Source organism: Mobula birostris, chromosome 10 (assembly GCF_030028105.1).
Source record: "Mobula birostris isolate sMobBir1 chromosome 10, sMobBir1.hap1, whole genome shotgun sequence".
Classification (NCBI taxonomy): domain Eukaryota; kingdom Metazoa; phylum Chordata; class Chondrichthyes; order Myliobatiformes; family Myliobatidae; genus Mobula; species Mobula birostris.
Genome location: NC_092379.1, coordinates 31312421 through 31327482, shown reverse-complemented (window position 1 = coordinate 31327482; position 15062 = coordinate 31312421). Strand labels below are relative to the sequence as shown.

The 15062-nt window shown below is 40.2% G+C and overlaps 1 protein-coding gene across 3 annotated transcripts in view; it reads left to right on the top strand.

Annotated features, from left to right (window-relative positions):
- LOC140203938 (metastasis-associated protein MTA1-like) overlaps window positions 1–15062 on the top strand; it is a 183926-nt gene that overhangs the window by 107773 nt on the left and 61091 nt on the right. For all 3 annotated transcript variants that reach the window (XM_072270113.1, XM_072270112.1, XM_072270111.1), the window contains 3 exons: window positions 398–515; window positions 2652–2754; window positions 3451–3550. In XM_072270113.1, coding sequence (XP_072126214.1) covers window positions 398–515; window positions 2652–2754; window positions 3451–3550 — 321 coding nt within the window. The remainder of the gene's footprint in view (window positions 1–397; window positions 516–2651; window positions 2755–3450; window positions 3551–15062) is intronic.

Genomic DNA, 15062 nt, shown 5'->3' with positions numbered 1-15062 from the left:
TTGTGCCGACCATGTAACCTACTCTAGAAACTGCCTAGAAGTTCCCTAGTGCATAGCCCTCTTGTTTTCTAAGCTCCATATACCTACCTAAGAGTAATCTATGTAATAATTCACTACACATGCACAGTTCACAAATAAAAGTAATGATATGGGAAAATGGTAATTGTTAATGGAGCCAATGAGAGAATTGTTCATTTTGTGAGTGTGTCCTGTGGATTTTGAGTAAGAACCTCAAATTATGAGGAAAGGAGTGCGGGCTCATAAATATCTCCCCACTGGAGTAGAACCATCCCAGGGTAGGTTTTCTCGCTGAGACAATTATAGACCCTGGATCATCATCTCTGCTTTGGAGCATGAGGGAATGTTGTAGGTTATGATCTTTCTTCTTTTCTTTCAGGACTCCTTTTTTTATTGCCTAGTTTATGATCCACAACAGAAAACTCTGCTGGCAGATAAAGGTGAGATCCGTGTTGGTCCCAGATACCAAGCGGATATCCCTGATCTGCTCAAAGAAGGTGGGTATTAACAATACAGAAGTTAAGTTTTACATTTATTCTGAATAGGATTTCAAGTTTTTTTTGCCTTGTTCTGGATCTATGGCTGTGGGAGGGATACCCAAGAAACATGTTTCAGTACAAGATCTAAGCCATTCAACTAGTCCCATATCCATATAAAATTGGATGATCAAATCTCAGTCATGTTCACTTCCACATACATTTAATGTCTTTCATTTGTGAGGATGAAAGGGGGGGAGTCACACTTGGTTACCCCTTCCAAGAATTCAATCAAATTAGGTAGATTTTCACTTAACAGAGAGGTCACAGTTGATATGCAGTTCAGATAAACTGCTATTAGATTGTTCAATTCCACTCAAGACTTTATACACACATGCATTGAGACCAAAACAACACTTTGACATAGTAACAAGTAACAAGCAAGGTAACTACTGCTCCATAAAACTATCATGCAATCATTATCTTCAACAGCCTACTTTGGCAACGGCATTACCATCACAGAGTCCCATTCCATCAATATTCTAGGTGGCAGAGTTGGCAGTGTGGTGGTATAATAATAACAAGTCTGAAGCTGAGTACTCTGCTCTGAGGGATCCAGTATTTTGCATCTCAGAACAATTCCACAAAACATAAGCCAAGAGCATGTTGGAATGCCCTCTTGTATGAATAAGTGTTGTTCCAATAATTCCCAAGAAGTTCAATACCAGTAGCCTGCTGGATTTGCACCCAATTCTAAATTTCCATTCTCTCCACCATTGAATTATCATGATTGCACTGCATATCATCCATATAATTTTCCTTTTATGCTTCCGCTAAGATGGCGGTGCGCTGGGACACAGCATCGTCTCTGGATCCAACCAAAGGAGTGATTGTTCGCCCTTTAAGTTTGTTTTCACGATCACAAGCCACTGTTGGTTATTAAGTACATCAAGTATTGTAGATCTACCCACTAGCAAGTTGCTTGATAGTGATGCAGCTAGACTTGTTGTGTACCGTGTTTGAGGCTGCATCAGCCACCCAGGGAAGGAGGTCAGCAGTGCACGATCCAACAGACAGGGGTGATTGTCTTAGGTGATTTTGTTGTGATTGCAAGATCCTGCTGGATATTGGTAATATAGAACACTGTGTCTGATTTACTGGTTCACCGGCGAAACCAATGGCGGGAGAGCTGCCTGGCCTTGGTTGTGGTGCAGACCAGGCCTCATTCATGTCTTGGAGCCACCTGTTGCAGCCACTGAGTAAGGACCTGACTCTGTGCCACTGGATTCCATACTGGGTTGGAGCTGTCTCCTCCCACTGGTGCTGCCTTCCAGTGCTGGCTCGGTGGGAGATGAGCTGGATTGTGTTTGACTGCAGCTGAGTTGTGCAATCTAAGGAACTGCTGCTGGCTGTTCTTCCAGAAACGTGGTTCCAGGTCAACATCCATGCACCATCAATCTACAGGCCCCAACACTCAGTCACTTAGGCTGTTTTTTTGCTATCATAATTATATGTGTGTGTGACTGGTTTTGTGTTTTGCACCTTGACCCCCGAAAATTGCCATTTCATTTGGTTGTATTCATGTATATGGTTGAATGACAAATAAACTTGAACTTAAAATAAAGTGCAGAGATTTGTCTAGGCTTCCCTGAGTGGACCTTGCAGAAAATGCACCCTTCATTATCAAGGCAGTGTATGGAGCACAGCCTCATATGGGTTCTTGTTTAAGATTCACTGCGTCTTAACATCTCCATTTTTTTGTTACATCTCCATTCCTCGTTGCTAGGTCTACACCATTGGTTTCTCTCGCTAACAGCATTTTGGGAATATCTTCACTCAGAAGTCCTTCACTACCTTCTCACGGGCAGTAAGGGATGGGTAATAAATGCTGGTCTTGCCACTGTTGCTCACGTCCCAAAAATGCATAAGCCTTTTGAAGGTTGAAGGTGCTGCAGACTGATTGTTGGGTTGAAAAAGTAGTCTTGTTGTTGTTTTGCTTCTGCTTTTGATATGAACAATCTGCAATTATATGTAAGCAAAGAAATTCACTTTCCAAATTCCCTTCTGTGGTTGCATTTTCCAGATTTAATATGTAGTCTGAACCTGTTCTGTGCTGTTCTCTATGCACTTATGATCTGTGTTGTTTTATTTCCTCAGATGAAGATGATGAAAGAGACCAGTTAAAACTTGAAGTCAAAATATGGGACCCAGACAGTCCATTGACTGACAGGCAGATTGACCAGTTTCTAGTCCTTGCACGGTGAGCGCAAAGGTTTCAGGCACCCACCAGTTGCATGCATTGCTGTAGTGCTGAAGGTGCGAGATACGGCTCTAGTTAAAACTCAGTAATGTCTGTGTTTCCATTAGTGGGGCAAGGGACCAAGTGTAATATATCAAAGTTTGCTGATGAACAGAGTTAAGTAGCAGTGTAGGCACCGAGAAGGACATAAGAAGGCTTCAGATACCGAAAAGCTAAGTGAATGGGTGACGGCATGAAAAATAGAATAAAAGTTGGGGAAATGTGAGATCATGACTGGCAGGAAATGCAAATTTTTTTTGAAAATAGTGTGTTTGTATTTGAAGGGACCTCTGGGAAATGGTGTCTTTAGCAAACTTGAGGCCTGCTGCTTTTGTTGGACAGCTAACATGGACCCTGAAAGAAAAATTCTCTATTTCAGATGTCGTAATTAGCTGATAACCTGGCATAGCAATAATCCCTCACTTAGCCATGCTCTCCAGAAATGCATAATGTTCTTCCCTAGCAAATTTTAATTGTTTTGACAAGAGGGGGGAAAAAAAGAGTTGTCTGCAGTATTGCCCCACTGTTAGCAGGATGGTTATCTTTATGTATTGTATCATTCATTCACTTGGGTGGAATTATGTCCCCTTAAAAGGAGCTGTTTCTTGTAGGTGTATAGTCTGCTTAATGGCTTTGCCCCTTCTCCATCTCTTGCAGATCTGTTGGGACATTTGCTCGGGCCTTAGACTGTAGCAGCTCTATACGGCAACCAAGTTTGCACATGAGTGCTGCTGCTGCCTCCAGAGATATCACATTGGTAAGAGTGGAAATATTCATGGATTTCCAGTATTTAGTAACTGCACACTTAAGCTGTTAACTTGAGATGGTTTTATTTGATAGTGTGAGAGATAAGCCTAAAGGCCATTTAAAAATACCTTTCACCATGATAGCTTTAACATTGTCATTTTTGACTTTGCATCTACTGATGTTCTTTGTGTTTTACCATACTGCAACAAGAGGTCATTCAAACATTGTGCCTATTCGGTATGTTAGAGTTACTGAAGTTTAATCCTTATCCCTGATTTACTAATGTATAAGAAAGACATGATCCAGTGAGAATCAAACCTTGTGATGTTCATAAAAATCCAAAAAATACTGCAGGTGCTAGATAGAAACATAGAAACAGAACATAGAACATAGAAAACGTAAAGCACAATACAGGCCCTTCGGCCCACAAAGCTGTGCCGAACATGTCCCTACCTTAGAACTACCTAGGCTTTACCCATAGCCCTCTATTTTTCTAAGCTCCATGTAGCCATCCAGGAGTCTCTTAAAAGACCCTATCGTTTCCGCCTCCACCACCGCCGCCGGCAGCCCATTCCACACACTCATCACTCTCTGCGTTTAAAAAAAAAACAACAACTTACCTCTGACATCTCCTCTGTACCTACTCGCCAGCACCTTAAAACAATGCCCTCTCATGCTAGCCAATTCAGCACTGGGGAAAAGCCTCTGACTATCCACATGATCAATGCCTCTCATTATCTTATATAATGACTCTATCAAGTCACCTCTCATCCTCCGTCACTCCAAGGAGAAAAGGCCGAGTTCACTCAACCTATTCTCATAAGGCATGCTCCCCAATCCAGGCAACATCCTTGTAGATCTCCTCTGCAACCTTCCTATGGTTTCCACATCCTTCCTGTCGTGAGGTGACCAGAATTGAGCACAGTACTCCAAGTGGGGTCTGACCAGGGTCCTATATAGCTGCAACATAGCTCTCAACTCTTAAACTCAGTCCCACGATTGATGAAGGCCAATGCCCCATATGCCGCCTTAACCACAGAGTCAACCTGCGTAGCAGCTTTGAGTGTCCTATGGACTCGGACCCCAAGATCTCTATGATCCTCCACACTGCCAAGAGTCTTACCATTAATACTATATTCTGCCATCATATTTGACCAACCAAAATGAACCACATCACACTTATCTGGGTTGAACTTTGTCTGCCTCTGCTCAGCCCAGTTTTGCATCCTATCAGTGTCCCACTGTAACCTTTGACAGCCCTCCACACTATCCACAACACCCCCCAACCTTTGTTTCATCAGCAAATTTACTAACCCACCCCTCCACTTCCCCATCCAGGTCATTTATAAAAATCACAAAGAATAGGGTCCCAGAACAGATCCCTGAGGCACACCACTGGTCACTGGCCTCCATGCAGAATATGACCTGTCTACAACCATTCTTTGCCTTCTGTGGGCAAGCCAGTTCTGGATCCACAAAGCAATGTCCCCTTGGATCCAATGCTTCCTTACTTTCTCAATAAGCCTCGCATGGGGTACCTTATCAAATGCCTTGCTAAAATCCATATGCACTACATCTATGGTTCTACCTTCATCAATGTGCTTAGTCGCATCCTCAAAAAATTCAATCAGGCTTGTGAGGCACAACCTGTCTTTGACAAAGCCATGCTGACTATTCCTAATCATATTATGCCTCTCCAAATGTTCATAAATCCTGCCTCTCAGAATCTTCTCCATCAACTTACCAACAACTGGACTAAGACTCACAGGCCTGCATTGAAAGACTCAGATGTCTGCAATGAAAACCAGAAATTTTGAAAAATTCTGCAGAGAGAGCAGCATCTGTAAAAAGAGAAATTGAACAGTTAAGGTTGAAAACCCATTGTCAGATCTGGGAAATAGATAAAAAGGATCATAGAATCAGCTTGCATCCCTTCAGTCAGTCAAGTAGCCATCTATTCTAATCCCATTTGCCAACACTTAATAATATTCCATGCCACTGCAATTCACATGACATTTGAATGTTGTGAGAGCATCTACCTCCACTATTGCCTTGGGCAGTGTGTTTCAGACTGCACACACTTTCTAGTTGCTCCACCTCTTCCCTCTAAACCCTTAAGGCTGATTTATACTTGTACGTCAAATGTACGCCGCAGGTATTGTGTACCCTACGTCGTAGGGTGACGTGCACCTCCCCAAAAATGTAACTCGCGCGTCGAGGCGACCCAGACCGCAGCAACTGTATTGGTCCGCTTGGTAGCATCACACTTCCTTTAACGCAGTTGCGGTTGGTGTTCTCCGCCATGTCTGTACACTGATGCGAAATAAATGGTTGGAGATGATGAACCAAATCGTCAAATCTACCTACCGACATCCAAAAATATTTGAAATACATTTCCTCGATCAAGGGAATGGCGGCGTAAGGAAAAGGTCTCTCGACAAAAAAGAAGGTAAACTGCCCCATAATCGAATTTAGACAAATACTTAATATTGCATAACTATATTAATAAAAGGGGCAAGGATGATGTCTAAGAACAAGATTAAAAAGTCCGCTCCGAAGGCTGATAAACATAAAGAGACGCAGCAAGGCGACGGGCCTAGCTCCCCCATGGCAAGCCAAGATGGAGATAATGAGGGGGAATCGGTGACTCTGTCCTTGATTCTCGGAGAGATTCGCGAGTTCCGACAAGATAACGGCAAACAGCTGGAAGATATTAAAGGAGAAATAGTAAAAACTAACTCGCGGATAGATGAAGCCGAAGCGAGGATTGTTGGAATTGAAGAGAAGCTACAAAACGCAGAGGAGGTGATAGCAGAAATGCTGAAGCTGCAAGACCAGCTCCAGTGGAAACTAATAGATCAAGAAGGCCGCTCGAGAAGGGAAAATGTGAGGATTTACGGAGTTCCCGAAGGAACTGAAGGTAAACCCGGGTTGATGATTCCCTTCGTGGAGAAGCTACTTAGAGAGAACCTTGATATACCGGCCGCAAAAGACCTACAGATAGAAAGGGCTCACCACGCGTTGGCACCACAGCCTCCAGCAGGCGCCCAGCCCAGATCGATTCTGGTCAGATTTCTCAGTTACAGAACGAAGGAAGAGATGCTTAAAAGGGCATGGCAAAAGAAAGGTTTCATGTGGAACAACTGTAAAATCAGTTTAGACCACGACTACGCACCGGGGATTCTTGCCAGACGGAAGAAATATACGGAAACACGGAGAGTCCTGAAGGAAAACAACATCAGATTCCAAACCCTGTATCCAGCTTGGCTGAGAGTCTTTTACGACGAAGGGACAAAAACTTACGCTACGGTGGAGGAGGCAACGTTGGACCTGGCGGACCGGGAACTACCTATTAAAGTTATCACCCAACCGGAGTCACTACTGGAGAGGATTCGGCAGAAGTCGTGGCAGTTAGTGGGGCGAGGACGCTCCACTCGAACCAGAGTGTCAAACTACAAGGAAAAGCTGCAAATATTCAGACGCGAATGTACAGAGAACACAGATTAATTAAGAGAAATGACTGAAAAGAGTAAATCGGACTTAAAGGTAAAATGAAAACTGGTAACTGAAAGTAAACTAGACGGAATAACTTGAATGATAGCAATATGGTCGAGACATAAATAGGAGAAAATTCTCTATGATTATTCAAACTGCTGAGGGCCCTCTAACACAGGGTGAAGATAGAGGTTATCCCTCTGAACTGAGGCGGGTCGGTGCTCAGGCCTCACTGTGGGAAGTCGGGGAAAATTTTCAAATGTTGCACATTCAAAAATGTCTAGGGTGTAGTTATATGTCTTGGTTTACCGTTGAGAAGGGATTGCTTACTGTTTGGTTAGAAAAGGAGAGTGTTTTTTTTCTACTAGAGAAAAATGCAAACTGAATTGGTAAAAATAATTTCCTATAATGTTAATGGGGTTTTGAATCCAATTAAAAGAAATAAGATTATGTCTAAATTGAAAAAAGAGAGGGCACAAATAGCTTTCCTCCAGGAAACACATATGAGCCAATCTGAACATGGAAAATTAAAAAGAATGGGCTTTAAGCATGTATTTTATTCATCATATAAATTGAGTCACAAAAGAGGGGTAGCTACTTTAATATCAAGTACTCTTAATTATGAACATATTTCAGAGACTAGAGACAAAGAAGGACGGTTCGTAAAAATCACAGGAAGAATAGAAGGTACAGAAATAACATTGCTAAATGTTTATGCTCTTCCAGGTTGTGAATGGTCATTTTATAGACACATTTTTGACCTAATGGTCAGTTCTCAAGGGGTAGTAATTTGTGTAGGGGATTTTAATATTAGATTAAATCCTGTATTAGATTCTTCAAGAATAGTTACTCAGAATAAACCTCTGACTCGGAAAGTGAATTCATTGATGGAGGAGTTGGGAATTATAGATGTCTGGAGGGAATTACACCCTACTAGTAAAGATTATACATATTACTCTTTCCCTCATTCAGCCTATTCAAGGATAGACTATTTCTTTATCTTTAATACAGATAGACTCAGGATAAAAAACTGTAATATTGCAACAATTGATCTGTCGGATCATAGCCCAGTCTCTATGTCTCTAATCCTGGAAAGGAAAATGAGGAAAACACTGTGGAGGCTAAACTCACATATACTCAATAACCCGAAAGTAATGGAGAGATTAAGGGGAGAAATCAAAGAATATCTGGACCTTAATGACACGGGAGAAACATCACCAGTGATCTTATGGGATACATTGAAAGCTGTACTGAGAGGGAAAATTATTTCCATTACCACTCACATGAAAAAAATCAATGCACAAAAATTAGCAGACCTTCAAGGAAAATTAAAACAACTTCAAGTTGTAGATAGCAACAAAAGTAATTCAAATCGAAAACAGGAAATTAGGAAATTGCAAAGTGAAATTGACGATATTTATACGTTGGAAACTCAAAGAAATTTTCTTTACCTGAGACAAAAGAATTATGAAGTAGGAGGTAAATCAGCTAGATTATTAGCATATAAATTACGAAAACAACAAGCAGACAATACAATTCATAAAATAAAGAATCCAAAGACAAAGCTTGTGGAGAGTACAATAGGGAAAATTCAAGAGAGTTTTGAAACATATTATCGAGAGCTGTACTCCCAACCCCGGGCCCCCAATGAGCCCTATATAGACAGTGTATTGAATTTTTTAGATCTACCTAAACTTACAGATTTACAAAATGAAAGTTTATTAGAACCAGTAACTGTCAAAGAACTGAACGTGGCCATTTCTAGGTTAAAGGCTGGAAAGTCCCCGGGTTCTGATGGGTTTACCTCAGAGTGGTACAAGTCCCTGAAGACACAGTTAGCCCCATTACTACTTAACACCTTTAATTGGATCTTGCAGAGAGGAGAAACTCCACCTTCCTGGAGAGAAGCGATTATTTCAGTTATTCCTGAAGAGGGTAAAGATAAACTAGAATGTGGCAATTATTGGCCAATTAGTGTTCTTAATTTAGATTACAAACTATTTACATCTATATTAGCGCGCAGATTGGAAAAGCTTTTACCTGGCCTAATCCACTTAGACCAGACTGGATTTATTCAACAAAGACAATTACACAGGACAACATAAGGAGAACTCTGCACATATTAGAACAGGTTAATAAGAACGAGACAGAGACAATGGTAGTAGGATTGGACGCTGAGAAAGCTTTTGATTCGGTTAGTTGGGCATTCCTATACAGAGTGTTAGGAAGATTCGGCTTTCAAGAAAAGTTTATTAAAGTAATTCAGACTCTATATGACAGCCCTACAGCCCGAATTAAGATAAATGGGGACCTCTCTGACTCCTTCATCTTAGAGAGAGGCACTAGACAGGGATGCCCAATTTCTCCTCTCCTTTTTGCGCTATATATTGAACCGCTTGCCCAACTAATAAGACAGAGCAAAATCGTAAAAAGTATCAAGGTGGCAGGGATTGAACAGAAAGTGGCGTTATTCGCAGATGATGTTTTGGTCTATCTGAGTGAACCAGAAAAATCATTTATAGGATTGTTTACACTGTTGGATGACTTTGGGAAAATATCAGGTTATAAAATAAATGTAAAGAAAACGCAGGTAATGTCCCTAAATTATACACCATCCAAAAAGTTGCAGGATACATATGATCTTAAGTGGGAAGCTAAATCATTAAAATATTTAGGAATAACCCTGCCGAAGGATCTTTCAACACTGTCACAGGTAAATTATGGGCCATTAATCTCAGAGATAAAAGCAGATATGCATAGATGGAATCTTATCCCCTTTTTAAGTTTAAATTCAAGGATAAATACTATAAAAATGAATATTCTTCCTCGGTTATTGTATCTTTTCCATACTTTACTGGTGGAGGTGGATGATAATCAATTCAGGGAATGGGACAAATGGATTTCCTGCTTCATTTGGCAAGGAAAGAAACCTAGAATTCGATATAACACCTTACAGTTAGGGAAGGAAGGAGGAGGTATGGTTCTTCCTTGCCTGAGAAATTATTTTTATGCCTCACAGATAACCCCTCTGTTATATTGGTGTAATAGGGAATATAAGGCTAGATGGAAGGAAATAGAATTTGGATTAGTTGACAGTTTTCCTCTTCAGGCCTCAATAGCTGACAAAGGATTGATGGCCCAGTTGGAAAAATTTAAAAACGCTTGGATAAATCTTACATTAAAAGTATGGCAGAAGGTGGTTAATTCACGTGGAATTAATAACATGTTAAAACTCTTTAGATGGTGTGCATATGATACCGAATTCCTTCCCAACAGAGGAGATAAAAGATTTGAGCTATGGATAAAGAAAGGTCTTACAACCTACCTCTCATTTATAGATAAAAGAGTATTACAAAGTTTCCAAATCCTGCAGGACAAACATGGCCTAGAACATAATGACTTTTTTAGGTACCTTCAAGTACGAAACTATGTTAACCAGAGTTGTAGATATACAGACCTATCAACAGTAGAATTAGAATTTTTCAAGATTCTGAATTCGGCTTGCAGTTCAATACCTAGTAAATCAGTTTCTCGATTATATAATGCACTCTCCCATGCTAAAAATGTAAATACACTGTATATTAAAGAGAAGTGAGAGAAAGAAGCGGGGTTGGTACTTTCAGAGGAGGCTTGGGAGAAAATCTGCAGCTTTCAATGGTCCTCGACTAATTCTTTGACTTGGAGAGAACATTGTTGAAAAAACATTATAAGATACTTCAAGACCCCGTATCAGGAAAAATATAAAGATACAAATGTGATGTGTTGGAGAAGGTGCGGCTCCAAGGAGGCAAATCATTTTCATATTTTTTGGGATTGCCCTAAATTAAGTCTATTTTGGGAAGGTATTCATAGAACATTAGTTAAGGTACTTAGGTCCCAGATACCTCTGAACTTTGAGACGCTCTATTTGGGGCATGTATTGTTTCTTGAACAGAAGGAAGATATAAAGTTGCTGCAGGCCCTCTTAGCGGCAAGTAAGAAATCAATCACTAGAAAATGGCTAAATCCAATACCACCTACATTAGAAGATTGGTATGAAATTATCTTGGAAATATTTAAAATGGAAAAGTTGACTTACTCCCTGAGAACTCAAAAAGAAAAATTTTATCAAATCTGGAATAAATGGATTGAATATATAACCCCAATGCGAGCAGACTTTAGATGACTCTCCTAATGATTTATACTGCTCTTCTCATCAACACAGTAATATTGCTAACGTAAGCACCCCTAGTCTAAATGTTTGTTTTTTTTTGTTTTCTTTTGGAAAATAAAGAATTAACACAAGTAAAGGGAAAGATTTGGGAAAGGGGTAAAAAAATGAAAAAATTAATTAAATAAGTACATAGGGATTGGATAATTATGTCTGTGGGCAGGAGCAAGCATGAACAAATTAGGCTATAAACACCTACAATGGTTGATACGTAGGCTTATATACAACATTTTGGACCAGTGGAAATGGTCCAGAAGGGTTGTGTGGAAACTATTATTACCATTTTTCTTAACAACTAATTCCATTACTTGGCCTAATAGGTTAGATTTACCACAGTACATAATTATCTACTTAAATGTTTATTTTCCTTTTATATCATCTCAATGTGTACTTAAGAATGTATAAATAATAGTAGTTTTATACATATAAAAAAATGGAAAAGGTTATATGTGTGAAAAAAGTACATGATATTTGTGAATTCCTTATCCAAATAAAAATAAAATTAAAAAAAAAAGAAATACATTACCTCGTTCATGTCTCTCACGAAGAAACTCGACACAGTGGCATAGAAACCCCACCACCAAGTAGCGTTTTGGCGGTGAATTACAGTGCGACGCAGGCACAACTACACATGCTCACTAAGGTGTAGGGCTATGCAAAAGTAAAAATCAGGGCTACAGCGTAGCCCATACGCACAAGTATAAATCAGCCTTTACACTTCACCTGAAACTTGAGATTCTTGATGTTTTTATGAAAGGGATAATGTTTCCTTCTGTCTACAGTATTTATCTATGCTCCACATAATTTTGATATCTCTGTCAGCACCCCGCCCCCTTGATTTCATTGATTCCAGGAAATCAAACCCAACGCACCTAGACTTTCCTCATAACATTCTCTTAAATCTCCTCTACACATGCTCTGGTGCAAATGTGTTCTTATGAAAATATGGCTTCCAAAATTGCTTGCAATATCATAGCTATACTCTTTCTAGAGTTTTATAATTCTGTAATGTGGCCTCTGGTGTTATATTCTATGTCCCCTTAATGAGGGCATGCATCCTGTATCACAAACAAGAGAAAACCTGCAGATGCTGGAAATCCGAGCAACATACACAAAATGTTGGAGGAACTCAGCAGGCATCTGTGGAAAAAAGTACAGCTGACGTTTCGGGCCGAAACCCTTTGAGAAGACGGTCTTTGACCACACGCTTACCTAGACAGTCCTGCCGTAGAGGGTTCAACACGAAACGTCAACTACTTTTTTCCGTAGATGCATAATGTATCCCATCTTTGAACATAAGAAATAGGAGCAGGAGTAGGCCATCTGGCCCATCGAGCCTACCCTGCCATTCCATAAGATAATGGCTGATCTGTCTGTAAACTCCGCTCCATCTACCTGCCTTTTCCCCATAACCCTTAATTCCCCAACTATGTAAAAATCTATCTAACTGTTTCTTAAACATATTTAGTGAAGAAGCCTCAACTGCTTCCCTGGGTAGAGAATTCCACAGATTCACCACTCTCTGGGAAAAACAGTTTCTCCTCATCTCTCTTCTCCCCTGAATTTTGAGGCAATGTCCCCTAGTTCTAGTCTCACCTACCAATGGAAACAACTTTCCTCCTCCTATCTTATCTATCCCTTTCAATATTTTCTGTAAGATCCCCTGTCATTCTTCTGAATTCCAGAGAGTATAGTCCCAGGCGACTCAACCTCTCCTCATAGGTTAACCCCTTCATCTCTGGAATCAACCTGGTGAATCTCCTCTGCACTGCCTCCAAAGCCAGTATATCCTTCCTCAAGTATGGAGACCTGAACTGCACACAGTACTCCAGGTGCGGTCTCACCAGTACCCTGTATAGTTGCAGCATGACCTCCCTGCTCTTGAATTCAGTCCCTCTAGCAATGAAATATATACATTGTCTTGTATATACTTGTGCTGCTGCTTTTACAATTTGTGGATGTCTACACCAAGGCCCTGCTGTTATTGTACCTGCCTTACCCACTTCCTCTGGCAGCTCATTCCACGCACATATCGTCCTTTGCTTTTAAAAAAAGTTGCCCCTCAAGTTGCCTCCTATTAGATCTTTCTCCTCTTACCTTAAACCTACAGTGGTGCTAGAAAGTTTGTGAACCCTGTAGAATTTTCTTTATTTCTGCATAAATTTGACTTAAAATGTGATCATATCTTCATGCAAATCCTAAAACTAGGTAGAGAACCCAATTAAGTAAATAATACAAAATCATTATACTTCATTTATTTATTGAGAAAAAATAACCCAATATTACATGTATTTGTTGGAAAAAGTATGTGAACCTTTGCTTTCAGTAACTGGTGAGAGTGACCCCCTTGTACATCAATAAATTCAGCCAAATGTTTCTGGTAACTGTTAATCAGTCCTGCACGTTGGCTTGGAAAAATTTTAGGCCATTTCTCCTTACAAAACCTCTTCAGCTCTGGGAATTTTGTGAGCTTCTTTGCAAGAACTGCTTGCTTCAGGTCCTTCTATAGATTTTCTGTAGGATTAAGGTCAGGACTTTGACTCAGCCATTCTAAAACACAGTTTTCCTCTTTTTAAACCAATCTTTTCTTTCGGATTATTGTCTTGTTGTATTATCTAGCTTCTATTAAGCTTCAGGTGATGGACTGCTACGCTGACATTCTCCTGTAAAATGTCTTGGTTCAATTTTGAATTCATTGTTCCCTCAACGATTGCAAGCTGTTCAGGCCATGAGGTAGCAGAGCAGCCCAAACAATGATGCTTCTTCCACTATGCTTCACAGTTGGGGTGAGGTTTTGGTGTTGGTGTGCAGTGCCCTTTTTCCTCCAAATATAGTAATGTGCATATCTGCCAAAAATTTCAACCTTTGTCTCATCTGTCCACAGAACATTGTCCCAGAAGTGTTGTAGAACATCCAGGTGGTCTTTTGCAAACTTGAGACATACAGCAATATTATTTTTGAGAGTAGTGGTTTCTTCTGTGGTGTGCTTCCATGATCACATGTTCAGTGTTTTTCTTATAATGGACACATGAACAGAGACTAGCAAGTTCTAGAGATTTCTGCAGGTCTTTTGCTGTTACCCTTGGGTGCTTTTTCATTTCCTTCACCATTGCACATTATGCTCTTGGTGTGATTTTTGCAGGATGCCCACTATCCTAAGGAGAGTAGCAACAGTACTGAGATTCCTCCGTTTGTAGACAATTTCTCTTACTGTGGACTAATGAACACTCAGATCTTTAGAAATGTTTTTGTAGCCTTTTCTAGCTTGATGCATCTCTACAAATTCTTCTAAGGTCTTTTGAAAGTTGTTTGGTGCATCTCTACAAATTCTTCTAAGGTCTTTTGAAAGTTGAATGGTGCGTGTAAACATCTTTCTTGAGAAGAGCAGACTCTGTCAATAACCTGACTTTGTGTAACACACATCAAAGTTGCTGGTGAACGCAGCAGGCCAGGCAGCATCTCTAGGAAGAGGTACAGTCGACATTTTGGGTCGAGACCCTTCGTCAGGACTAACTGAAAGAAGAGCTAGTAAGAAATTTGAAAGTAGGAGGGGGAGGGGAGACCTTTTTTTTATAGGGCAGGGCACCTCTACAACCCACACCTCCAATCTCACCTCATTGACTGGAGCACCTGACTCCAAATTGCTTTTGTAGAAGGCATTACCCCAGAGGTTCACATACTTTTTCCAACAAATACATGTAATATTGGATTATTTTTCTCAATAAATGAACAATTATAATGTTTTTTTTTATTTATTTAATTGGGTCTGATCACATTTTAGGTCATTTATACAGAAGTAGAGAAAATTCTACAGGGT